Genomic DNA, 27903 nt, shown 5'->3' with positions numbered 1-27903 from the left:
AAACACATAAATAATATATAAAATATACAATAAATAAATACATACATAGAATAGATGATTGAGTTAAACTGAAATTACAATTCATGAAGATGAAATCATTTGAAGGAAGTGGTTATGGACAGATTTTTTAAAAGAAAACTTATTAGACGCTTGTCTGGTGTCTTCAGGCAGAGAGTTCCAGAGCCTTATGGCCTGGAGACGGAAAGAGTCGGAGAGAAAACCAGTTCGGTGAAGAGGAGTGGAAAGAACGGACTTGTTGGAGGAGCGGAGCTGACGTGAGTGCGTAGAGCTGAGAAGGTTAAACTGAGACTTAAGATATGAAGGAGAGTTGGGATCATTTAGAATTGAAAAAAGGGTAGAGAGAATTATGATTTTGCGTCGAAGCGGGAGAGGCAGCCATTGAAGCTGAGAACGGTAAGCGGAGATATGGTCATATTTACGCAGACAAAAAAAATGCAGCTGGCATTGTTGACAAGGCGATCCAACCATCTGATTTATCTAAAGCTAAGTGAACAGTGCAATAAATTATATTCACTAGGAAGTTCCGAGCCTAGAAGGCAAACTATTACTGGTTTGAAACTACACTTGTCTTACCATGAAAATCTATGTGATTTAAAGAGAAAACAATTAAGACTGACTGATTTCTTTATTTTTCCTTCAAAATATGAGCCTTGTAAGGAAGTTTCGGTTTCGGTTTCGGCCGAAATAGACACCGTTGCCGAAATTCGTTTTCGGTTTCGGTTTCGGTCGTAAAACTAGTTTCGGTCGGACACTACAAATTTGTATGTGTAAGTGCCTTTTGTCCATCATTTTCGTTGTAACAGAGCTACTTATAAAAGTAATTGTCACGAAATATACGCCAAATGCAAGTTTAATTTGTTTACATAAGAATATTGCTTTAAAATTCAACCCTTTTAAGCTTAAGTATCTAAAATGTCAAAACATTTAAATAATTAAACAAAATACATACACTTTTGTTTTTAATCTGGCTTTTTAATTGTAAAAATATGAAGTTATTTGACTGGCTATAATAACACCTTTTTATAAATGCACACGAGTTTATAATAACAGTTTTAGAATGAAAGACGTAGCACATTTAGCAACCCGGAAAGGGATCGTAACCGTATCAACTCGACAAGTATTCTTTTGTATGAATACTGCAACGCACACTTAAGTATCCGCTCCGTAACGTAAATGCTTCGCCTCGTGTTGATCCCTTTCCGAGTTGATAAGTCTGCTATGACCTTAAAGCTGGGTTGCACCATGTTACATTAACTAAAACAAACGTCAAAATTCAGTCAAACTCCATACAAAAACCGGTTATGGTTAGATAGTTACTGCTACAGGTATTCCAAGGAAAGATGCTTGTATGATCCCATGAAGTGGCATGAGCTGGTAACCGTTATGGCGCAAGTACACTATGCGGAAAATTGACCGAACGAAGCGCTAGATCGCACACCGAAGTATGGGCGATACGCGGATGGATGGAGAAAGTAACCAAGATGGTGTTCACACTATTACGTCTCGGCCAATTTTCCGCATAGTGTACTTGCGCCATTAGAATCAACCCTTTTCCTTTGTGCGCGATATGAATAATGAGGATCAGTACTGTTGTAGAAAATTCAATAAAACTAGTATCTACGTTAATCTTTAAGACATAAGAAAGATATATCTTTTTGAATTATCCAAATCGGACCATTACTTACGAAGATATTAAGTAATAAACATAGGCCGTTTTTGCCGCTAAAAGTCAACGTACGCAAGGCCGCGTGACGTCATTATATCCGAATCGAGCGCAGCCGGCGTACTAATGGGATGGAAAATATTTTTTTCCGGCTAAACTATCAGTTTTAGAAAAAAACTTTTAATAACATTTATTCTTCAAAATAAAGTAACCTATCGACCAGTAATTTTTAAAAATAAAAATTGTGAAAAATAAGTATTGCTATGTCCAAAAACCACATTTTCATAGGATTCGATGCAATGCGGAGACGCGGTTGGGGTGAGTGTAACTTAATGATTGTTTGTATTGAACATAATAATACTTAATATGATGCTAATACCCAGTTTCTGGCCTGGGGGGGGCCGCCCATGGGAACGGCGAATAGATAGGTAGGTGCGTAGGTTTAACTCAGAAAAACTAAATAACAGGTAGGTATTATTAAGTGTACATCGAAATGATTTTCATAGCAATGTCATATTGTTAGAAGTTATACCTTATTGTTAGAAGTAAATAAATTAATACTTATACATTTTTATATTTTACTTGGAAGAAGATATGACTCTAACAACACTTATGTACACTTTATTTGAATAAATCGCCAAATATACCACCGCGGAGACCCCAATCGCGTCTCTGCGTGCCATTGAATCGTATGAGCGTATGGATTTTTTGCGTTATTTTTCACAATTTCCATTTTTAAAAATTACCTATCGATAGCTTACTTTATTTTGATGAATAAATGTCATTACAAGTTTTTCTCTAAAACTGATAATTTGGCTAGAAAAAAATATTTTCTATCCACGCAGTACGCCGGCAGCGTTCGGATCGGATATAATGACGTCATCGTCCCCGCGCCGGGCGGTCAGTGAACTTTTTTAGTAATTTGGCCATAACTTCGTCAATTTTTGTCGTAGAACAAAAATTTTTGCACTGTGTATTAAGGATTTCTTAGCCCTATAAATCTGCATTCACAGCTAAAAATCGAAATGATCCTCATTAGCAGTAGCGGCGTAAGGGGGGGGCGGTGGGGGCGGTCCGCCCCGGGTGCCAAGCATCAGGGGGTGACACAAGTCGCGCAGATTAGTACTCACTGGCGCATCTGCATGGCAAGTCTGCGGTCTATGTCATGATACGGGGGGGTGGGGGGTGCGATTGTCTTTCCCAAAATTCTGGGGGGGTACCAGGGGGTGCCTTAGGACTTATGACGGGGGGGGGGGGGTGATCGCCCCGGGTGCCAAGCCATGCTACGCCGCCACTGATAATTAGTATTATGTATTCAACTTGATACACTCGGGTGCAAATATAAATTGTTTGGCAATATTCTCCCATTTAACCTTACAGTGATTCGCTGCGGCAATCAATTGCTTTTGTTATTTTTGTTTCATAGCTCTTGATGAGGTATTAATAAATGAAAATCTATTAAACACGCGTTTTATTCCAAACCTAAACCTAAAAATACCTTTCCCATTTCGTCTTGCATAAAATAATATAGGGTGGGTGCACCAGTCCCACACCAGGAACCAGTAGTACACCATTTCTAATTTCACATCAAAATATTAACAATCTGTCGAATTTCCCGCCACTTGTTACGTTTGGTAGCACTGCCGTACTTCTACCAATCATTAGTCATAAATAAAAGCGACAAACACGACTTGGTACGATCTGGTCAACCTTAGGCACATTGCGACTTTCCACATTGATTGTTAAATAAAAATAAACCTCACAACTATTAAGAAAATTGGAATAAGCTACTTGATTCTATGATAGACAAGGAGTAGTTAATTCTTTTTTTGCAATGATAATTGAGTCACAATATCAAAATGTCGCTAATTCGGTTTGTTACTGGTACACCCACCCTACTTATCATACACAAAAAACACTTATTTGTAAAGAAAGGAATTACAAGCTAGTTTTTAATATTAGAAGGAACAACAATCATTATAAATCATAGAAAAGTTGCTTAAAAACGATCCTCCTCACGTAAATGTACACGGAGAACATAAATTACAAGCAGGTATTCAAGTAGTATCAGCCAATACATCCTTCGTCTCTTTCTTACACATTACATACACTATTGTCATCCCTGTCACTCATTGATGTCAATTATTTTCTGACTACCCTACAATCTCTGCTTTTATGCGCTCCTGGTACTTCGGGGACTGACGTTAATATTGCCATCCCTGTCAGTCCTATACTTTGCGTTAGTGTGTTTTTGTCTCTTTCGTACTCATTGATGTCAATATATTTCCTGACTACCCTACAATCTCTTTGCTTTTATGGTACTTCAATGAATTTACGTTACTATGGCCATCCCTGTCATTCCTATTACTTTGCCTCAATATTTCTGTCTCTTTCGCACCCATTGTCGTCAATGTTTCCTGACTAAGTACCCTACAATCTCTTTGCATTTATGCGTCCCTGGTACTCCGATGCCTGTACGGTTAAAATTTTACCGTTTTAAGGCGCTATCTTTTTGTTTTGTGTTCATGTGAATGTTAGTTTTTTTTCATACATATTCATCTTGCAAGAAAGGATTTTTTCCTGGCGGCTTGGTGACTGGAATTGAACCGCCACCGGTGCAGACGGAGAAGATGGTGGATTGTCTGCACGTGAAAAAGAGGTTGTCCGGCTTGCAGAAATTTATATAAGTACCGTTCCTTGTGTGAAATAAAAAAAATTTAAATAAAACAGCTCCCTCTCAATTGACACAATTTATTTTTGTCTTGTAAGCTTGAATACAGTTGACAATTACGATATTATAACTACTGTAATAGATAGTGCCAATCTCAAGGGATTCAGGGTCGTTAATTAGGTTCGGTTTGGTGAATATTATTGCCACTACAAATTTCTTAAAACTCAGCCTAAATATTTAAAGACTCTAATAGTTAAGATAACTACGCGATGTCAGGTCGGAAAGACTCCTACTTGAAGGATGGAAAAGTGGGTACCTTGGAAGCCATGCGGTTAAACATATTAAAGCAGCAACATGTTTGCACTTGCCGCTCTGGTTATAAACGCAGCTGCATTTTACTCCTGTGATAACCCTAGCATGATCGATCTGTAATAAATGCAATGAATATTAATTTTATAACTTTCTCTAAATCTTTAGTCATATTTTTAGGTTAGGAGATTACTTACGTTTAAACTTGTTTTATAGGGTGTCGAGGTCACCGATGTTTGACGAATGATGGTGGCTCAATAAATAACTATTGCCATTAGTTCTCAGCTCTTCTACATTCCTCACATGCTCTGCTAGCACCAATTTTTTTCCTTTTAGCTGAGTTTGGGGTTGGAAACTTATTGTGTGTTTTACACACTCAAAACCAGTTTTTATAATGACGTCCATTTCTCCATAAACAGTTTTTATCAAATTCCATTCAACGTACCATTTATTGTCTTTTAAAGTATATTTTATTTACTCTAATCAATAAAAATAAGAAAGCTGTTGTTATTTATTTTTTGACATATGCCCCTTAAAGTTTCGTTGGCAGATGGCGCTAATGTTGTGCACGTTCCCAATAGGTCCAGCGCTAACTCAATCAGTTCCCGAGGTTTGGGAGCGGCGCGGAACGGGTGACATTGACATATTTAAAAGCTTTATAGTTCCAAAATACTGGACTGTCCTGTCGATGACATTGACAGTGGGGCGCCACCGTCAATACCGAATCGCTGGTTCAGATTTTTGCCATGTTGCAAACCATATAGTTGAACGATGGTAGCGCCCCCCTGTCATTGAGTTTGGTGGGACAGTTCAGCGTGGGTCATCTATACCAGCGACTTCGTACGCGTGAAAACCCGTTTTCGCAACATTTTTCATTTTTGCTCTGCACCTATTACCTGGTATATAGCCTATAGCCTTCCTCGATAAATGGGCTATCTAACACTGAAATAATTTTTCAAACCGGACCAGTAGTTCCTGAGATTAGCGCGTTCAAGTAAACAAACAAACATATAAACTCTTCAGCTTTCTAATATTAGTATAGATAACGTGACAACTGACAGTGCTTAAGTATAAATCTGAAGATCTCTCGTTGGCATTTGACGTTACAAAAACACTTAAACACCCTCGAGTGGGTCTAGACAAAGTGCAAATTATAATCGCAAACCAGTCGAAAAGTGGTCGAAAAGCCCCTTTTTTGTATGGAGTTTTGACGGATTTGATTATCGATTCGATCAAAAAGTGCGTTTTGTCTAGGGGGGCTGTGCCGCTTACATACCTCAGGCGCTGAGTTAAACGCTTGACCTATAGTTGGCGCCATTGTCGTTAGGCAGCTAAACTCTTAGCTCCATAATAAAGTTTCTATCAATAGGATAAAAAGAAATAAAAGACACCTTTACCTAAATATATATTTATTTAGCAAATTAACACAAAATTGCGTTACAAAAGATGGATAAAACTGTCATTAGTAATACGGATTAACTTTCGTATTTCATATAAAATACACTATAGCTTAATATTTTGGCTCTAGCGAACACATTCATCTTATTGCTATAAAGTATTGCTTATTTTACTATTTAGACGTTCAGTTTTTCAATAATCGTCAGTCTACCTTGCGTACATAAAAAATATGCCTTTTTTAATTTATTTAGAGGTGTTGTTTTTAAAAATGCGGTGAAAAATTTTTGGTAGAAAACACTACCAATATAATAATGTCTATTGAATCGGAAGACGAAAGAAATACCGAGTTAAGATACAGCAAACAGTCTTAGAACGAGCCTAAGAAGAAGTTCAACCAGTCATAGACAGTATAACAATCTGTCAAATAACTGTCAACTTGCCTAAGGCCCGGTTTTTTGATTCGTAGTTAAAATAACCAATGGTCAAATTTGACAGATGTCAAATGACAAGTGGTTAAATATCAGAAAAAAATGTTTTTCGAACAATGGTTAGCTTGACTTTTAGTACATTTTTTAACTATTAGTTAACATTTTGTTAATATTTAACCATTAGTAGCAAAATTTAAGTTATTTTAACTATGAATCAAAAAACTGGGCCTAAGGCCCGGTTTTTGATTCGTAGTTAAAATAACCAATAGTCAAATTTGACAGATGTAAAATGACAAGTGGTTAAATATCAGAAAAAAATGTTTTTTGAACAATGGTTAGCTTGACTTTTAGTACATTTTTTAACTATTAGTTAACATTTTGTTAATATTTAACCATTAGTAGCAAAATTTAACAATTTGTTATTTTAACTATGAATCAAAAAACTGGGCCTAAGACTGTTGAACTTGAAACTTAACGTGGTCACTTTAACTGTCTGTCCAACAATATGTAATGTATGTTAATAGTAATGTTATTAAATGAACAATGAAACATAATTTTTAAGTTGGAACAGTAAACTGACATTTGAAAACCACTCACTTCGGGACAACGAATATCTGTGACAAAATGTGTAAATAATTATGTATACCTTTAACGTAACAAATGCTCATTGGGCAGGTAAAACTATTATTTTGTTGTCTATGACCCAAACATCAGTTTACTGATCGAAAATGCAGTTTTGGTGTATAATTCACTCGATTATCTACACTTTCACTTAAACTATCTGATTAGATTTATCAGTACAAAACACATAATTCAACAAATTAACTATTATGTTATATTATGCTCGGTTATTAGTGTAAATAAACAAAGATTGGTACGTTTGTTAGTGGGTTATATAAAAAATGCTTCCAGCGCACGATTATACTATTTTTAAACATACCAAACTGACGGTCATCTCACTCACTCACTTTATAAAGGTGATATACGTAAGGAAGAGAGATGCATCGTATGTTTGGCAGTACAGGTGCATCCTAATATAAACATAAGGCTGGCCTTTAAATCTCACGCCATTCTTTTTCAATATTTAATTCTATAGATTTTGCTTCAATGGAATTTAACAAAGTAAGCACTGCTTACTTTGTTAAATTAAGCAGTGTGGATCCCAATTACAAGTGAAAAATTTCAAAAATGGAGGCAACTATTTTTCACTTATTTAAAAGGTTTTAAATGGCGTGGATTTACTAGACCAATGGTACTAAAACTATAATTAGTATCTATTTCAATTAGGTCACTTCTCCCATGTATATAAATGTATCTATAACATTAACTGCAATTGGTAACGGTGTTGTACATTTATGTATTCGTATATAATAACAGCAACTAATTTTAACTATTTCATACTAATGTCAACAATAACTATGTATTTGAAACTACTTAACATCGTTAATTCTCCTGTGTATATAATAAATTATTGTAGCTGTTGTTTGACTATATACTAATTTTATCTTTTAATCTTTTATTGCTTTAGTTTCTTTATATTCGATGTTTGTTTTAAAACCTTTGATTATTCGATTCAAAACAAATGTATTATTTATCAAAATTCTTAAGATTCCAGAGGTGTAAAATACAAAATCATTTACCTATATACCCTTAACTTATATTATTATCCATACAAAAGGTTAAGCTTACAATATTAATGATTAAATCGGGTCTTTAGTGAGGATTTCAATAAAAATTCGTAATACAAAAAAGCACACATGATAAATACAGACGTGTGTAACTTTTTACCGATTCGCTATTGCTAATGATCGAACGATAAAGGAAAAGGGCACTTAGAGTAGGCGCACACCGTTGATTTTTCGTCGGCCGATAGTTTAGTCGGGCAGTTGATCAGTATGGGCATGTATGGGAGTGCGCACACTACGCCGATTCGATTTGGCCGATTCTTCATACAATTTAAAATCGGACACAACTATCGGCCAACTAAAAATCAACGGTGTGCGCCTACTTTTAATGTTCCTGTCGCGGAAAGTGTCAACAAAGATAAATTTTTGCCATACTGTGTATTAATCCTTGTTCATACTAGTCTAATAATTTAGTAAACTCGCTTTTAGTAACTAAACTGCTTGCTACTGATCAAAAAACCGTTCGCACTTTGGTCGAGTACATTTTACATGTCATTTGTGGCTTTTGTATATTCGACTAAAGGCTTGGGCAGACCAAACGCGGGGCAGTAGCAACGCAGTTTGAATGCGGGCCCGCGCAAGTTGTAATACAAGAAACTCTTTGAAGTATGTCACACCAAATTTGAACGCGGGCCCGCGCTCCAACCGCGCCGCACTGCAACTGCCGAACGACAATCGAGGCGGCGCGGGAGCGGGACAGAAGCGGCGCGAACGCGGGCCCGCGCTGTTGTATTACTATGGCGGCCATACTAGCATGACACTCCGGACGCAGGGCGGTAGCAGCGAGTTGAAAGCGATTTTCGAATATTTAAATTTTTGACAACCGCCCGCGTTGCAGCTGCTTTGAAACTGCGCTGCCTTCAGTGTGCCTACTGCCGCGCTGCAACCAACTGACCCGCACTGCTTCTGACCTGCGTTTGGTCTGTGGAAGCCTTTAAGGTTTCTGTCGCGGAAAGTGTAAACAAAGATACATTTTTGTCATACTGTGTATTAATCCTTGTTCGTACTAGTCTAATAATTTAGTAAACTCGCCTTTAAGCCTTGATCACACGTACCGAGTAAACGGGTGAGACAGTAAAATGTTTACTCGGTCGAGACAGTTAGGTGAGCGAGTCACATACTCGAGCGCTCGGCCGAGCACTCGGCGTAATGTTCATACACAGAGTACTCAGCCGAGAGCACTGTCTCGCCCGTTTGCTCGGTACGTGTGATCAAGGCTTTAGCTGCTAAATTACTCGACTAGTAGAACAAGGCTTTACAGTGCGTTCACCAAAGACCCGTTCACCGCTCAGTTGGCCCGCGGCGCGAGCGCTTGCAGAAGCGCGCTGCGCGTGCGCGCGCCGAATAACACGGGTAATAGCGCCACGCCGTAGCCCGTAGCGCGCTCACCCTGGAACGGATAGGTTTATGATCAATAATGAGCATTAAGTGCACATAAACATAAAGATATTTATAGCCTGACCAGGAACATAAAAACCCTGGCATAGAGGCGCGTCAATTGCATTTGATAGTGCAACACTGAGTACAGTCGTACCTGTGTTAAATTAATAGACTAACTTTATGTATCAGGATTCAGGATTACGGGCTAATTTGATATTTTCATAAATTAACGAAAAAATATTATTATAGGTAAGCTGATTTAAATAAATTAAATGAAACCATCAATCGAGTTAGTAGAATTTATTTTATTATTTATCAATAATCAAATTCAGAACTTGAATATTCAACTGCAATTTCTGCTCAAGAACGGTACTTGTTTCCCAATCCCATAAAATTCAACACTTAGAAAGTGACAAAATTTTAAAAATAGGTAGTTGAAACAAACCACAGCTAATTTTCATAGTGGACTGTACTATACGATAAACATGTCAGTCAATTTGACAACCTTTGTCGGATACATTATTCAATGAAAATATTGTCCGAACCCTTAGTATTTCTCTTCGACAAATACTTTAACACATTGTGAACCACTTTTCTTTCACGACTATAAAAATATTTTAGCAATTTAATTCATAAAACCAATTGCGCACATTTAAAATAAAGTTTGTTTACACTTTGACAGCAATAGACTGACATGCAAGGTGACATGTCAATGAAGTTTTGAGTTACTGTTGCCATTAAAAGAAATTAGTACCATTAGTTTTCCGCAACATGGCGAGGGTTTTTATGTTCCTGGTCAGGCTATATTTACATAAACATGTGTGAAAACATACAAAGCAACATGATTTGGTCTTACAGTTTTAACAGGTGATACAACAACATGTTTTACCAAGATATTGGCATGTAAATTATATGTACGTACACACGACAGCACATCAGGTTACCCATTTTTGTTACAAACTCGCCCCTATTACAACTGCACAAGAACCCACAGTGGTAACGTTGACGTGCCGTCGTCCGTACATATCTATACTAATATTATAAATGCGAAAGTAACTCTGTTTGTCTGTCTTGCTTTCACGCCTAAAAACCACTGAACCGATTTTGATGAAATTTGGCAGGGAGATAGTTTAAGTCCCGGAAAAAGACATAGGATAGTTTTTATCCCGGTTTTTAAAACAGGGACACGCGGAATAAAGTTTTTCTGTGACAGACAAAATCCCACGCGGGCGAAGCCGCGGGCGGAAAACTATTATTATATAAACTGGAATACTTCAGATACACAACTCGCTTCAACGCTTTGACGAAGTCTTACAGGAAATTAACCGAGGTTCGAAGCACGTATTCACATACTCGTGCAACTTCGCGAGAAACCTAGTCTCGTCGAGGTCACGCAGTAGCCAACATCGTTTTAGTGGCAGCCGCTGTTGCAATGTACACTCTCGCTCATTACAACAACGTTAAAATTTCTAAGGACGAAATTCGCGACGCGATTCGAAGTTAGCCGAGTAATGTAGTTAGACGCTTCGTACAAATTTCGGAGCACTTCGAGTTCTTTCATTCGGACGCAAATACCGACAACGATCGGAAGTCAGGTGAAGCGAAGTGAAGTGCGTGACTATGATTGACTTCAGCCAACTTCGCGAGTAGTGTAGCTGAGGTATAATCAAAATCAAAATCAAAATTTTCTTTATTTGTTTAGACTAATTAACCCTAGAGTGCTCGCGCTATGAGCATTTTGCCGCCCTCGGTCAAAAAATCGAGTTATTTTCTACAAGATGCGTTTGTTAAAGTCAAGCGTTTCAGTAGCTGCCTCCCCATACTTCACCTCCATGTATTAGAAATTAGAAGAAATTTAGTGCGCAGATGACCGCAATAGAGAACGATTGTTGAACGTATGTCACGTTTTGCGGCAAATTGCTCACTGCGCGACTACTGACGTAAGTAAAATTTGTGTGTCTGGTTTTTAGTGTAGTTGGAAGATTATTAGTTTTTATTGCGTATAATGTTGTTTTGATATTAATGACGTCATAACATTGATAATTACTATTAGTGCTTAATTTATTTCATGTCGTTTTCGGTAAAATTCACGTAAAATACAAAAAATGAAAAAACAAGGAACATGTCGGATTTCGAAGAAGCTGGTGCACTAAAATTAGTGGAAAATGTATACTAAAGTTATAAAGAAAGTAAACATAGTCATTACAATACTGTTATAGAACAATCAGCGACAGAATCTGAAGATGATGTGCCAAGGGTGTAATAGCTGTGCAAATTTACTGTGCAACGCATATTAAATGCACATGTGACAGGACTGTTTTGCTGAAGCACATATCATAGATGAAGAAAACCTTTAAGTGTGCTAATAAGTTTATTTTTTCATGAATTATGTAGGTAAAAACAATGATTTTTCTAAGAATTCAATAAATATTTTTCAACATTTCCAAAATATTTCTTTTTCTTTAAATTCTAACCACAAATCTTTAATAAACGTTATTCTCTAATAGTGTATGTTTTATTCTATCATTTTGAACTGATTTACATATTTTTAAACTATTATTTGACACACAACCGGACTTTTAAGTTTGGGCGGCAAAATGCTCATACGCGAGCACTCGCGTTTCACGAAAAGGCGCGACTACTCTAGGGTTAAATTAGTTCTTGCAAATCGTCAAATGCTCTTAAGGAGCCTATACATGTCTCATTCTTTTTTTGCCCTACCAGCGCTTCGAGACAAACATTTGGCAAGTGCTGAGAAGAAGCGCCGCAACAAACTCAGTCACCACTGTCTGCCGGTCTAATAACAAAAACAGTATAGGTACGTACGCAGTGCGCGGGCGCGGCCATGTCGACGTGCAGCCAGGCGCCGCGGAAGTCGAAGCCCAGGTGCGCCAGCACGAACAGCGCCGCGCACGAAGGCTGCGCGTTGTTGCGGTCCTACAATAACAAATAACATCATCAGTACCTAAAGCACAGAATAAGTAATAGTACAGGTACAGAAGGATTACTCCGCAAGACGATTTAAATAAATGCGAGTCTTGCTGCGACGCGATACAGTGGAATTCAGCTCGCACAGCACTACGTACCTACAATTTTATTCACCTACAAGTTTTGTCTCTTTCTATCGCGTGCCTCTGAACTCTTCTTACGCTGTTAGGGTTGCTCTTGCTGTCTAGTGAAAAAAATAATTAATCTACTTATATGTCATGAGGTACGTACCTCATGACACGTATGTATGTAAGTACGCATTCATTATGGAAAACCTTGGGAGAGGCCTTTGTCCAGCAGTGGACGTCATTTGGCTGAAACGAACGAACGCATTCTGAGCAGTAGTCATGGTAGGTTAGGTTCATATACCTACTATCCTAAGAATTATTGATTACCTACATGGCCAACATACCTTTCAGCATCTTTGGGAAGCGAAAAAAAAGATAAATCCGGTAGATTTCTTTTCGAATTTAAACACCCGAACGCCGCACAATATTTATTTCTCTTTATGTCCAAATATTTTATGTTTAAATAATACTTCGATCATAGAATTAGGTACTACAACGCACGCCAGCGTCCTGACACTCGACTGATATAATACCCGCCGGCGGGGCGCTTCGCTGTAGGTAATTATCGGATGTACCGCGCGGAGTGAGCCAGGCCTGCCTAAAGTCTGTTCGCCGAGAATTGATAAAAAAAAATATCAGAGGTTTTAAACTCATTATAAATTGCGGCCCGCTAATTATTTTTGTCGATATAATGAAAAAGTAGGTAGATTATTTGGCCTGGCCTTTTTTTTTTGGCCTGGATTCCCGGCTCGGTTACAATTTAATTTTGGACTACAATTTATAAGAATGTTCTAAAAATACCAATTATCTACCAAAATGTACTAAACGATTTCGCACTACTAAATCATCGTTCTCTTTGCCTCAAATCTACCAAAAAAGTAGAAATCTACTAAAAGTGGTCACGCTGGCCGCCGCCGCCCGCCGGCCGGGGCGCTTGACGACAGCTGCGTGGCTCGTACCATGGTACTCAGTGCGCGTTGTGACAAACGACGCCCGCCATACAGAATGCGATAATTAAGCGACAGTCGCTATTGCAAGACATTCCATAATATTTATTAACTCTCGGCGAACAGACTTTACATCAGAAAAAATAGAAAATATTTCAATATCTAAACATAAGATACCTAATGACGTAAGAAAAGCTGCCTAACAGCGGTTACTACGTCAGATTTGAATCCGTCAAAAAACTATTCCAATAGCAAATACTCTTCTAAGGAGGTTAGGAGCCGCTTGTTGGAGACGATGGCCGCGTGATACTTGCCTCCATGTATGACAGCCAGGAGAGCCAGGGTGGACCTAACGATGCACTCTAAGCGTTGCTAGAAGCTGTCGAGTAAGCGAGCGCATATCATCGGACGGAGCTGTCACGAGTCACGCTGCGCCGCCAAAAGTAGTATTTTGTGAGCCATTTGCAAATTTTTAGTATCGATATGTCATTGCCAACCGTATGACATAAATATTCGAGTTTTTAAGTAATTTCCTTCTTAGTCTCTTCAGTCCATTTCGCCACATCTGTGGGGCTACTTTGAAAATGTTGCCATCCCTCTCACGCAAAGCGAGATGCCAGCACGAGCCACAGTAACAGATAGACCCGAAACTGCGTAAACAGCGTTTCGTAGTAACCCTGCTGCGTTGCTTAGGCCGCGTGGTGCTCGCCTGTTTGTACTGGAAAAGTAACCTGGCCGTGTCGCTTATTTTCCGCGTCAGAGCTTGCGTGAAGTCGCCTGACACTATGACCTCCTGATTTCTGCTTTTTGGTTGCCTGTATGTATGAAGAGAGAGGCTGTAGCCTCTCTGGAAGTATACAGCACTTACAGCGACGCTATTCTTCATGTCGGCGACGGCGCTGCTGAGCTCCGTGAAGTGTAGTTCGGGCGCGAATGGCAGCGCGTGCGCCAGGTCGCCCGACAGCGCGCCGGCGAGCACGCACTGCTGCTCCAGGCCGCGCTCGTTGGACACTATAGCCGCGTGGTACTTGCCCGTGGTATGTGTGAGAGTAAGTGTGGACTTGGCGAGGCGCGGCAAAGTATGATCCTGGTCGCAAATCATGAGATTCTAAGTGTTCCTAGGAGCTGTCATGTGCGCGAGCGCATGTCATCGGGCACAGCTGTCAATGACGCACAGCGCCGTCAAAAGTAGTCTAGGTTTATGGCATTTGCGAGTCATTTGCTAATTTTTAGCTTCAATATGTCATTGCCAACCGTATGACATAAATATTGTGATTTTTAAGTATTTTTTTTGTTTTTTTTTTAAGAGCACACCTAGATGGCGCTGTATAGAATAAACAAAATTACTGAAGTAACGATTGAACTTTTCAGGACGACTGATACTGACCGCGTTGCTTATTTTTCTCATCAGCACTTACGTGAAGTAGCCTGCTATATTATGTATATGAAGACTGACACTAACCTGACCGGGTCGCTTATTTTTCATATCAGCGCTTGCGTTAAGTCGCCTGACATTATGTCCTCGTGGTGCCTGCCTGTATAAGGAAGAAGTTATTTGCTTAAGAGAGAGGCTGTAGCATCTCTGGAAGTATACAGCACTCACAGCGACACTGTTCTTCATGTCGGCGACGGCGCTGCTGAACTCCGTGAAGTGTAGTTCGGGCGCGAATGGCAGCGCGTGCGCCAGGTCGCCCGACAGCGCGCCGGCGAGCACGCACTGCTGCTCCAGGCCGCGCTCGTTGGACACTATAGCTGCGTGGTACTTGCCCGTCGCTGTGCCCTGGAAAATAAAGTAGAATATACAGGTTGTCCCAAAATTAGTACGTCAAACTGACACCTTTTGAAATATGACAAACTAGCTTTTGCCCGCGGCTTCGCCCGCATGAAATTTAGTGTCACAGATCGTCATAAATTATAGCCTATATGCTATTCTGGGTTATAAAGAATAATACTGTAAACTTTCATCAAAATCCGTTCAGTAGTTTTTGCGTGAAAGAGTAACAAACATCCAAACTTTCGCATTTTTAATATTTTAGATATATTTTTTTTCAACTTTAACAAAAGGACGTTCTCAATTTGGTTGATTTTTAGCATAAACATAATATTAGACTTCTTCGATGTATTTTAGGCCCAACAAGCAACAAATAAACACCATTATATCAAAATGTCCAGTGCTATATATAACGTGCGCAACATTTGTGTTATTCTTGAATGCTATTTTTAAAGCGTTTTTTTATGCTATTTTAGTTTTTAGGAATAAGTGAATAAAGTTTACAATACCTGTGCACCGGTCAGTGTAGCAACGTCCACAATGGTGTCAGCCTTCAAGTCTCTCGAAGCGTACACCACACCGTCACTCAACACCAGACGTCCTGAAAAATCAATTGTAACATTTTAGTATACTTTTCCGTCCGAAATACCGCAGTGTCTCAAGTCAAAAGTATTTGACCAATGTGTGTTGCCAGTGATGGTATATGGATCTGAAACGTGGTCGCTTACTATGGGCCTCATAAAAGGCTCAAGGTCACCCAAAGAGCGATGGAGCGGGCTATGCTCGGAGTTTCCCTGCGTGATCGAATCAAAAATGAGGAGATCCGCAGGAGAACCAAAGTGACCGACATAGCTCGCAGAATTGCTAAAATCAAGTGGCAGTGGGCGGGGCACATAGCTCGTAGAGACGATGGCCGTTGGGGCAGAAAAGTTCTCGAGTGGCGACCACGGGCTGGAAGACGTAGTGTGGGCAGGCCTCCTACTAGGTGGACCGACGATCTGGTAAAGGTCGCGGGAAGAGCCTGGATGCGGGCAGCGCAAGACCGTTCATTGTGGAAAACCTTGGAGGAGGCCTTTGTCCAGCAGTGGACGTCATTCGGCTGAAACGAAAGAACGAGTATACTTTTGATTCTATACAGCGCCATCTACGCCTGCTCTTATGGAGAAGTTTGTAAGATCTTGTACACACTGTGAAATGCACCAACGATAGTACTGAACCTTACAAACCTCATAATCTTATTGCTTTATCAGCACTTCGAATATTTCAAGGTAAAATAAAAAAGTGCAATATTACCTTCAGCATCTGTGTTGTTGATTTCTACAGTGCGACCGGAATACAGCTGGTGGATATCGTCAGGTCTGTAGACAAATAATATGGATCTATTTACCAACAGAAGCATAGTATAAAAAAAGTTTTAGAAAATTATTTTGGCGTCGTTTTCATATATCTATGAGTCTGTTATTTATCCATCATGGAAGAATTATACACCTTGCTTATGAATCAGTCTAATGCATTGATGAAAACCGCATTAAAATTCGCTCAGTAGATTTTGACACGCGGCCGAGGGTTTTAGTTGGTCTTGTCAAACGTGGCTAGTAACTTTTTAAAAAAGGTCTCTGGGTTTGAAGCATTATCTCATATTATAGGAACAAATTCTTCAGCCTTTTCATTATAGAATAGGTCAAAGTCATAGTCAAAGTCTTTATTTGTTTAGACTAATAAATAGTTCTTACAAATCGACATTTTTCTCTTAAGGAGCCTCTACAATTCTACATGTCTCATAATCTTTTTACCCTACCAGCGCTTCGAGACCAACATTTGGCAAGTGCTGAGAAGAAGCGCCGCAACAAACTCAGTCACCACTGTCTGCCGGTTAATATAGGATTGACTTTATTGATTACAGTAAGCACAAAACTATCATAGAAAATAGTGGGCCATTGCGCCAATAGGCTTAATAGCATGTCAAGCATTTATCTTGACATGCTCATAAGGGCATATAGCAAGGTGCGCATTTTGCAGTGTTCATATTACGAAGTACACATGACAAACCATATTCTCTCACCTGGTAGCCTTAGGTCCCACAGCGTTCTCTGCCAGGCACAGTACGGCGTGCAGATTAACCGTGGGCTTGGCTTTGACAGCCACGGCGAAAGCCCCGAGTACACCCGCCGCGCCGCCGCAATCGCCTTTCATGCCCACCATGGAGGTCTGTGGACAAGAAATCAAAATCAAAAATATTTTATTCAATTTAGACCACTAGTGACTAGTGGCACTTATGAACGTCAATACAGTTTAAAAAAAAAAGGTAACCCTTAAGGGGCAATTTACGTGTCTCCTTATCTTTTGGGTCCTACCAGCGCTTCGAGACAAACATATGGCAAGTGGTGAGAAGAAAAGCCGGAACAAGAATCTTAATAATAATAATTATTATAGTTCAGAAATAGTCAAATCAAATCATTTATTCCGTCCTTAGGCCCTTTCCAGAGCGCTTAGACTCGTCCCAAATATAGCTTGCCCTGCTACCACTTTGGGACAACATATGGGCTAGTGCTGAGAAGTGACGGAAGAATGTAGCGTGGTCTAGCGCTGTACCCCTTCCCGACCCAGGCCACGGTCTCCTGGGCGGCGGGCGCGGCGTAGTGTAGTGTAGCGTGGTGTAGCGCTGTACCCCTTCCCGACCCAGGCCACGGTTTCCTGGGCGGCGGGCGCGGCGTAGTGTAGTGTAGCGCGGTGTAGCGTAGTGTAGCTTAGTGTAGCGCGGTGTAGCGTGTAGCGTACTCACCCTCGCCTTGATGCTCAGGCCGCCGGTGTCATACACGATGCCCTTCCCGACCCAGGCCACGGTTTCCTGGGCGGCGGGCGCGGCGTAGTGTAGTGTAGCGCAGTGTAGCGTGGTCTAGCGCTGTGTAGCGCAGTGTAGCGTGTAGCGTACTCACTCTCGCTTTGATGCTCAGGCCGCCGGTATCGTACCAGTGTAGTGTAGCGCGGTGTAGCGTGGTGTAGCGTGTAGCGTACTCACTCTCGCCTTGATGCTCAGGCCGCCGGTATCATACACGATGCCCTTCCCGACCCAAGCCACGGTTTCCTGGGCGGCGGGCGCGGCGTAGTGTAGTGTAGCGCGGTGTAGCGCAGTGTAGCGTGTTGTAGCGTGGTGTAGCGCGGTGTAGCGTGGTGTAGCGCTGTGAAGCGCGGTGTAGCGTAGTGTAGCGTGGTGTAGCGCGGTGTAGCGTGGGGTAGCGTTGTGTAGCGCGGAGTAGCGTGTAGCGTACTCACTCTCGCCTTGATGCTCAGGCCGCCGGTATCATACACGATGCCCTTCCCGACCCAAGCCACGGTTTCCTGGGCGGCGGGCGCGGCGTAGTGTAGTGTAGCGCGGTGTAGCGCAGTGTAGCGTGTTGTAGCGTGGTGTAGCGCGGTGTAGCGTGGTGTAGCGCTGTGAAGCGCGGTGTAGCGTAGTGTAGCGTGGTGTAGCGCGGTGTAGCGTGGGGTAGCGTTGTGTAGCGCGGAGTAGCGTGTAGCGTACTCACTCTCGCCTTGATGCTCAGGCCGCCGGTGTCATACACGATGCCCTTCCCGACCCAAGCCACGGTTTCCTGGGCGGCGGGCGCGGCGTAGTGTAGTGTAGCGCGGTGTAGCGTGGTGTAGCGTGGTGTAGCGTGGTGTAGCGCAATGTAGCGCGGTGTAGCGTGTAGTTTATTGACGTTCATAAGTGCCACTTGTGGTCTAAACTGAATAAATATTTTTAATTTGATTTGATTTGATTTAGGCGTACTCACTCTCGCCTTGATGCTCAGGCCGCCGGTGTCATACACGATGCCCTTCCCGACCCAAGCCACGGTTTCCTGGGCGGCGGGCGCGGTGTATGACAGCACGACTAGGGCGGGCGGGCAGACGGCGGCGGCGCCCACGCCGTAGATACCGCCCATGCCGCGTTCTTTTAACTCCTCGCCGCGGATTATGGTCGGTTCTGGGATATCTAGCTCTTTGGCTACGGCTATGGCTTCCTGAAATGATGGGGTTTAGTCAGTAATAGTATTAGATACAAAAAAATCATGTCACATCGCTAATTTCCTAAAATAACTTAAAATAATGTAAAGCCTGGTCCGTGAGCACGTAGAATCCCGTCCAATGACCCCAAGCTACCCATCCTTATCGCTCGCGCGTAATTATATTGCTGTCGCGACTGTGCGACGCGCGCCCGCAGTGAGTGTGCGAGCGCGACAGCAACATAATTACGTGCGAGCGACAAGGATGGGCAGCTTGGGGTCATTGGACGGGATTCTACGTGCTCACGGACCAGGCTTTAAACACTCACCACAGACCACAGTGAGACCACAGATCACAGAAACTAAAGGGAGATGTGACAAGGGGGCGGGGCCGGTGTCGCAGCAATATGCCCAAAAACAGAACACATTGCTCGTGAAAGCAATGATGACAGCAGCGACGTCATAATGTAAACAGTTTACATTGCTTGCTTAGTACTAAAGATTATTCGAACGTTGAGTACTGATACTTCAGTGGATAATGAGCACATATTTTGATTACTTTGTGTGTGTGAATTTCTAATGGTCTTACCTCTATGAACTTGTCCACGTTCATGATATTAGCAGGCGTGTCCGTAATACGCGCAGCCAGTCTGGTGGCGTCTGCTAGGTCCTGAATGGTGCTCAGTTCCTCGCTTGATAGCGTGGTGTCTGACGCCGGGATGGACGATGAGATGTCTTCGTCGTCTGAGTCGCTGTCTGTGGAGAGAAATGAGGTTTTTTTATTCAAACGAGGAAACTCTTGGCCTGTATCTCACCTGATGGTAAGTGACGATCAGGCCGAAGGTGGAAACGAGCTTCACCCGGAATCCTCAACCACGGAAGAACTGGCTCCCTACCACCAACCGAACCGAACAGAAAAATCTGCCCCCACTGGGAATCGAACCCGGGACCTCTGCGTCTGAAGCAGGTGGTCTTACCACTAGACCACAGAGGCGGTTAAGGTTGTAACATTGAAAAAAAAAAAAGAACAACAAGATTCAAACTAAGCAATTTGCTTTGAAGTAAATTGCTCAGTTTGAATCTTGTTGTTGTTGTGAATCTTCTTTATCTAGATGAGGATGTTAAATGAAGAGGAAGGGGAAAACTTCCGGAGACTATAATCCGGGCCTTTTCAAAGCGAGAGTGAATAGGCATTTACAGGTCAGATATTATGTACCATCCTAGACTGCATCCCACTTAACACCAGGTGCGATTGTGGTCAAATACCTGTCTTGTTATGCATAAAAATACCTTATAAACCATCTAAGCTCGGTCTGTGAGCACGTAGAATTTTGTCCAATGAATATTGCTGTCGCGACTGCGACGGGCGCCCGCAGTGAGTGTGCAAGCGCGACAGCAACATAATTACACGCGAGCTTGGGGTAATTGGACAAAATTCTACGTGCTCGCAAACCAGACTATAGATAAATAGCTTACTCTGCGTGGCGTCCACGAGCTGTATCTCGACCGGTCGCGTGCGCGGAGCAGACGGCGCGGGCGCATCGACGGTGACGCTTCATTTTACTGCCTAAAAGCCGCAGTATAGAAGACCTTATTTAAAAGAGAGCAAGGATTATAACTCACTCTGCGTGGCATCGACTAGCTGTATTTCGACCGTGAGCGTGCGTGGAGCAGACGGCGCGGGCGCGGCGGCGGTGCGCGCCCGAACAATGGGAACGAGCGCGCCACCGCTGCCGCGCTCGCGCACACGCCGCGCTCAAGGCACACCAGTAGTACAGTGTGCTACGATGTTATTGATAGGCTTTTATCGCGTCATTTTATCGAAAAACCCATACGTTTGTCGCCTACAATCATGAATCAACGCGCGTCCTAAACTTGCTAATATGAAAATGACGCAGGCGTCTCTTTTCCATTCTCTCTCTCTCTTTCTGAGCACATGCTTAGGAATCTGCGATGGAGGGGTCCTCGTCTGCTCTCAAAAAAGATCTTTTTCAAAAGAGTTCCCTTGATCTTGTTTATGGCCCCTAGTAGGTTAAAGACGCATAAGTAAATTATGTTGCTATCGTGCTCGCACACTCACTGCGAGTGCCAGTCGCACAGTCGCGACAGCAATATAATTACGCGCGAGTGATAAGGATGGGTAGCTTGGGGTCATTGGACAAAATTCTACGTGCTCACGGACCAGACTTACTTTGGGTGGCATCAACAAGCTGTATCTCGACGGTGAATGTGAGCGGCGCAGGCGCAGAGACTGTGATGCTTTACTTTCCCGCCAAGAAGCCCAGAAGAACAAAGAGAAGAAGAAGAAGTAAGTAGCATATAACTCACTCTGCGTGGCATCGACCAGCTGTATCTCGACCGTGAGCGTGCGTGGAGCAGACGGCGCGGGCGCGGCGGCGAGCGGCGCAGCGGTGCGCGCGCCGAATAATGGGAACGAGCGCGCCACGGCTGCCGCGCTCGCGTATACGCCGCGCTCAAGGCACACCAGTAGTGTAGTGTGCTTATATCAAGGTGAAAAGAGCCCGCTTGATAAGTGTACCTTAGTACGTTCAAGACGCCGTAAATGACTCTAAAAATTGGCGCTTGCGGCACTCCCATAGTGTAGTGTACTTATATCAAGATGAAAAGAGCCCGCTTGATGCTTAAGTGTAGCCTAGTAGGTTAAAGACGCCCTGAATGACATCGCGCTTCGTAGTGTGCTACGATGTTATTGATAGTCTTACGATGGACCTGTAGACCTAAGGTGCACGTCGCGATAGGCTTTTATCGCGTCATTTTATCTAAAAATCCATACATTTGTCGCCTACAATCAAGGATAAGATTTTATCACAACACGCATCCTAGCCCTGCAATATCGAAAATGACGTAGGCATCTCTTTCCTACTCTCTCTCGCTCCCGTCTGCTCTCAAAAGAGACCTTTGTTAAGATGAACAGAGCCTCCTTGATCCTTAAGTACCCAGGGCCCCTAGTAGGTGAGCATTCGAAAGGTGAAGTCCTTGGTTTATTCGTGGAAGAGAGTACTCACTCCGCGTAGCGTCCACGAGCTGTCTGTTTCGACGGCCCCTAGTAGGTTAAAGGGGCACCTTTAAATGAGAAGAGACTAAGGTCTATAATAACTCACTCTGCGTGGCATCGACCAGCTGTATCTCGACCGTGAGCGTGCGCGGAGCAGACGGCGCGGGCGCGGCGGCGAGCGGCGTAGCGGTGCGCGCGCCGAACAATGGGAACGAGCGCGCCACCGCTGCCGCGCTCGCGCACACGCCGCGCTCAAGGCACACCAGTAGTACAGTGTGCTACGATGTTATTGATAGGCTTTTATCGCGTCATTTTATCGAAAAACCCATACGTTTGTCGCCTACAATCATGAATCAACGCGCGTCCTAAACTTGCTAATATAAAAATGACGCAGGCGTCTCTTTTCCATTCTCTCTCTCTCTCTTTGAGCACATGCTTAGGAATCTGCGATGGAGGGGTCCTCGTCTGCTCTCAAAAAAGACCTTTTTCAAAAGAGACCCCTTGGTCCTGTCTAGAGCCCCTAGTAGGTTAAAGACGCCCTGAAAGACGCTTATAAGTATCATAATTATGACTTACTATCATCAACAAGCTGTATTTCGACGGACAGCGCGGGCGCCATTGCTGCACTACACTCTTCAGATAAGAAACTAAGGGTGATAACTCACTCTGCGTGGCATCGACCAGCTGTATCTCGACCGTGAGCGTACGTGGAGCAGACGGCGCGGGTGCATCGACGGTGACGCTTCACTTTACTGCCTAAAAGGTGCAGTATAGAAGACCTTATTTAAAAGAGGCTAAGGTTTATAATAACTCACTCTGCGTGGCATCGACCAGCTGTATCTCGACCGTGAGCGTGCGTGGAGCAGACGGCGCGGGCGCGGCGGCGAGCGGCGCAGCGGTGCGCGCGCCGAACAATGGGAACGAGCGCGCCACTGCTGCAAGCTCGCGCACACGCCGCGCTCAAGACACACCAGTAGTGTAGTGTACTTATATCAAGATGAAAAGAGCCCGCTTGATAAGTGTACCTTAGTAGGTTCAAGACGCCCTAAATGATTCTAAAAATTGGCGCTTGCGGCACTCCCATAGTGTAGTGTACTTATATCAAGATGAAAAGAGCCCGCTTGATGCTTAAGTGTACCCTAGTAGGTTAAAGACGCCTTGAATGACATCGCGCTTACGGCCATCCATAGTGTAGTGTGCTACGATGTTATTGATAGTCTTATGATGAACCTATAGGCTTAAGATGCGCGTCGCGATAAGATTTTATCGCGCCATTTTATCTATAAACTCAAAAATGCCTAAAATCATCGATAAGATTTTATCTGCAATATCGAAAATGACGCAGTCATTTCTTTTGCACTCTCTCTCTCTCTCTGTCTGAAGACTCCGCGATGGAGGGGTCCTCGTCAGGTCTCAAAAAAGACCTTTTTCAAAAGAGACCCCTTGGTCCTGTCCAGAGCCCCTAGTAGGTTAAAGACGCCCTGAAAGACGCTTATAAGTATCATAATTATGACTTACTATCATCAACAAGCTGTATTTCGACGGGCAGCAATGGTGCCGCTACACTTTAGATAAGAAACTAAGAGTTATAACTCACTCTGCGTGGCATCGACCAGCTGTATCTCGACCGTGAGCGTGCGTGGAGCAGACGGCGCGGGCGCGGCGGCGAGCGGCGCAGCGGTGCGTGCCCCGAATAATGGGAACGAGCGCGCCACTGCTGCCGCGCTCGCGTATACGTCACGCTTGCGACACACCAGCTGCGATAAAGACAATAAGTTAGGTTAAAGTCCGGTCGCCGAGCCGATAGATTTCGTCCAATGACCCCAAGCTACCCATCCTTATCACTCGCACGTAATTATATTGCTGTCGCGACTGTGCGACGGGCACCCGCAGTGAGTGTGCGAGCGCGACAGCAACATAATTACGCGCGAGCGATAAGGATATAGCTTGCGGTCATTGGACAAAATTCTACGTGCTCACAGACCAGGCTTTAGTCATCAGTCATCATTTAGGCAGATCGTCGACGCTATAAAAAGTACATAATACATATTGATCTACCGGCGTGAACGATCAGCGTGACTATAAAACAAGCCTAAGACGGGCCCGGGCAAGCCGGACGATTTCTGCCGTGGACAATAGGCAAAAGGACTTGGTATAAAGACTGCTACATACCAGCCGTACCGGCTTTAATCAGCACAGCAGTGCGATAAAATAATGTATTAATCTAATATTTATTTAAAAACATACACAGACCGCTCTTGCAGTCATAGTCAATTGTAATTTCACCATCAGTAGTTCTGTGTATGGTACATAGAATACTGTAGGTAGTCTACTATGCAGTCGCAGCTTAAAGCTGTCGATACTAGCTACTTCAAGCTGTCTGTGTATGGTGGATCAAAGATGAAGGTACTCTCAAGAACTTTTTTACAATATGGTATCTGCTGGCAACGTCGCCAACGTTGCAGTACAGAACTCGCAAACATCTCCCTTAAAAAATGAACAAGACACTCACCACAATAAACTCATCCGTGGACCGCTGGGTGCCCCTCACGATTTTCGCTAGCGCGTGGCAGCGCAACGGAGCCGCATGGCGCGAGCGGCGAGCTGACAACGTCGCTAACGTTGCAGTACAAAACTCGCTAACATCTCCCTCAGATAATCCACAAGACTCACCACAATAAACTCATCTGTCGACCGCTGGGTGCCCCTCACGATCTTGGCTAGCGCGTGGCAACGCGACGGAGCCGCATGACGCGAGCGGCGAGCTGGCAACGTCGCCAGTGACGCGGCGCGAGGCCAGAGCTCGCATGCGTCGCCTGGCGATGACGTCACGCAGGAAAGGCCTCGCTTCCATGCCTGGAGTGACAAGGGTGAGATGAAAATGGCATCAATTTGTAGCTATTTTCTGTGTATATGGATTAAGGGTTTAAAAGCAGCTATGGGCATCTTAGTCAGCTGTTACAATAACTAATGGATTTATTACCATGAGCATGGTGGTAACATAACATGCAAATCTTAGATTGGGTCTTCTAGTCTAGATATTGAAATTTTGGAGTTAGTACTAATTTGAAAAAGTTGATAAAAATGGTCTTCTCTGACACACAAAATTCTAACTTTTATTTCACCTTCTGACCTTAAAATTGACAAGCGATTTCAAAATAAATTGTATAGATGACCCACGCTGAACTGTCCCACCAAACTCAATGACAGGGGGGCGCTACGTTCGTTCAACATAATATGGTTTCCAACATGGCAAAAATCGGAAGCAGCGATCCGGTATTGACGGTGGCGCCCCACTGTCAACGTCATGGATAGGACAGTTCAGTATTTTGGAACTATACATTATCGCCTATCTCATTTTTACACTATTAACCACTTTTAGTAACAATGCAACATAAAAAACTAACTTATCTGCTGCATATTTTAATTTTTATGTCTATACACAGCATTTACTTATTTTACAAATACCCACCTCCTCCGAGACTCTAGGCTCCAGTTTGCATCGTATATCGTTCCACGACAAGCTGTTGAGGTGAGCGGCTTGTCCCACAATCAGGACGGGCTGCTGCTCCGGGTCGGAAGGCGTGAGCCCCCAACGAAACTTAATGTTCACGGATGCGTTGGACATCCTGCGAACTGGAGAAAAATATTGGTCAGTTAATTACACTACCTCAGTTACTTTTTGTTTAATTTAAGTAAAATATTCCAGTTATTTTAAGAGTTTGATAACTGTTAATTGCCATGTACTGTGTGTTCTCACTATTATATTTTATTATCAACTAGCTTTCCGCCCAAGAACAAGAACAGACTGTAAACGTTTTGTTGGCAAATAAAATACTTTATAGTTTACTTTTTAATAAATAATAAAACTACTATACAATTACCACCATTATGCATTTATCATAACCCCTGGCACAAAAGGAGAGTCTAGTTTGAACTATCTGAATGATTTTTAGCTGTTTTTTGTTTGAATGCTGACATGATAGAGGTTCTTCTATGAGTAAAATGTTGCAAAATCATTCGTATATTCAGAAATAATTAAGTATTTATTGTTATGTGATTTTATTACTTACTGACTCTTCAATTTCTCAATTTATAACTAGCAAATATGAATCTACACTATTTAATATTGGAGTTCAACCACTTTTAATTGAGTTTAAATGAGTTTCAAGTATCATTTAGAATGTTGGCCTATTTCTTATACAAATTTCAGTTAGTGATAATTGTAGAATAAAAATAAAATACTATTCAACCTACATTATGCACTGCTGAAACTGGTATTACTAAAAGCAGTGATAAAACAAATGTAAAAGTAATAAAAACTAATGTAAAAGTGATAAATGCCTTGTGATAACAAGACAAAGGGTAATAAACTTTGACAAGAACTTTAAGTACAAGTAACACAATAATGGGTTTCAATCACAAAATAACCAATTATATTTTACATACCCATGACAATTTCTTAAGTTAGAAGTGATTGAAAATATTTTCTTTTATCTTTTGTTCATACAAAGTTACTGATAATTTACGGTTGAGGTTATGTCAATTAAAAGCTGATCAAAATGTAATTCAAGTTTCCCGATACGTCAAGAATCCTGCGATACGCCTAAAAATACCAACAACATTAATAGTCGGCCATTTACCTGTACCAGTTGCCGGGTGATATTTAATCACAGTTATACATGTCCCGAACGTTCGTAATAACATTGTGATTACTTACATAACGAGAAAATGTCAGTTTTCAAAACAAACAATTCGGAAATACATAAAATCATACGGGCGTAAGCGCTATTTTATAAAGCACTTACCGTCGGGTTTTATCGGCGAATCAATCGTTCTTGTTGCAGCTATGCATGAAAAATATAATAAATTTTATAAATGTAACACGGAAATCGCATAAATTACTTTTGAATTAATAAAAAAATCGAAAGTTAGTAAAAAAATCGCTTTCTTTCTTTCAAGTTGCCAAATCATTCACAAGTGAGATTTTCGTTCAGAAAAAAAAAAGTACGTGTCAGATAAAGTAAATTATTAATATTTCATGTACATGAAAAAACAGTAACATAACATTATTTACTAATTCTACTAAGTGGACACGAAATTATGTACATCTTATCGTCTTGTTTTTAATTAATATTTTGCCCACAGATTAGAGAGTATGTCTAAAATTTTGCCAGATTTTTGTCATTTTGGCCATAGAGGAATTTGATTTTCTTGATTTTTTTTTTTTTGGTTTCGTTCTTTCCTCTTGCAGGAAAAGGCAAAGGCATTCGCCATACAGCCAAGTCTTCAGTTTGTATTCACGGAGACGGCGCGAGAGAGAGGAAACATTTTCATTTTGAAGCCGACTGAGTAATTATTATTATTTCTTTCCCTTCAACTTCGGCTTTGAATTTCTTCAAATTTCTTCTTTAGTGGTAACTAAGAACTTGTATAATGCTACAAAACAGTTTTCATTTTTGAGAAGATCAGGTAGAGAGCGCGGGATGACTTCTGGTTCTTTATAAACTTGTAATAAGTCTTCTATCAAAATGAGTCTTTGGAGTGAAAATATAGAACACTCGAAGAATAT

At 42.0% G+C, this 27903-nt stretch overlaps 1 protein-coding gene across 7 annotated transcripts; it reads right to left on the bottom strand.

Annotated features, from left to right (window-relative positions):
* Positions 1–9326: 9326 nt before the first annotated feature.
* On the bottom strand, positions 9327–27328 carry grsm (probable aminopeptidase NPEPL1 granny smith protein). Of its 7 annotated transcripts, XM_028318764.1 has the most exons (14): positions 26975–27082; positions 25804–25967; positions 25005–25187; positions 23929–24088; positions 19905–20071; positions 19157–19333; positions 18857–18907; positions 17392–17537; positions 16623–16687; positions 15839–15930; positions 15322–15338; positions 14427–14586; positions 12382–12492; positions 9327–9565 (listed from the first exon to the last, which is right to left on the bottom strand). In XM_028318764.1, exons 1-14 carry the CDS (start codon positions 27036–27038, stop codon positions 9464–9466), a joined length of 1659 nt encoding a protein of 552 aa, XP_028174565.1. In that variant the 5' UTR covers positions 27039–27082; the 3' UTR covers positions 9327–9463. The 7 variants fall into 7 exon arrangements, with proteins under 7 accessions (XP_028174565.1, XP_028174562.1, XP_028174563.1 ...); XM_028318761.1 differs by lacking the exon at positions 14427–14586 and having other exon boundaries at positions 9328–9565; positions 15162–15338; positions 26975–27081; XM_028318762.1 differs by lacking the exon at positions 14427–14586 and having other exon boundaries at positions 9328–9565; positions 15162–15338; positions 18857–18922; positions 19172–19333; positions 26975–27081.
* Between the last annotated feature and the right edge of the window lie 575 nt (positions 27329–27903).

The sequence above is a fragment of the Ostrinia furnacalis genome, unplaced genomic scaffold (assembly GCF_004193835.3).
Source record: "Ostrinia furnacalis isolate ACB-3 unplaced genomic scaffold, ASM419383v2 OfSCF7013, whole genome shotgun sequence".
Classification (NCBI taxonomy): domain Eukaryota; kingdom Metazoa; phylum Arthropoda; class Insecta; order Lepidoptera; family Crambidae; genus Ostrinia; species Ostrinia furnacalis.
Note: the sequence above shows the minus strand (reverse complement) of the source record. Positions and strands in the feature narration are given on the sequence as shown.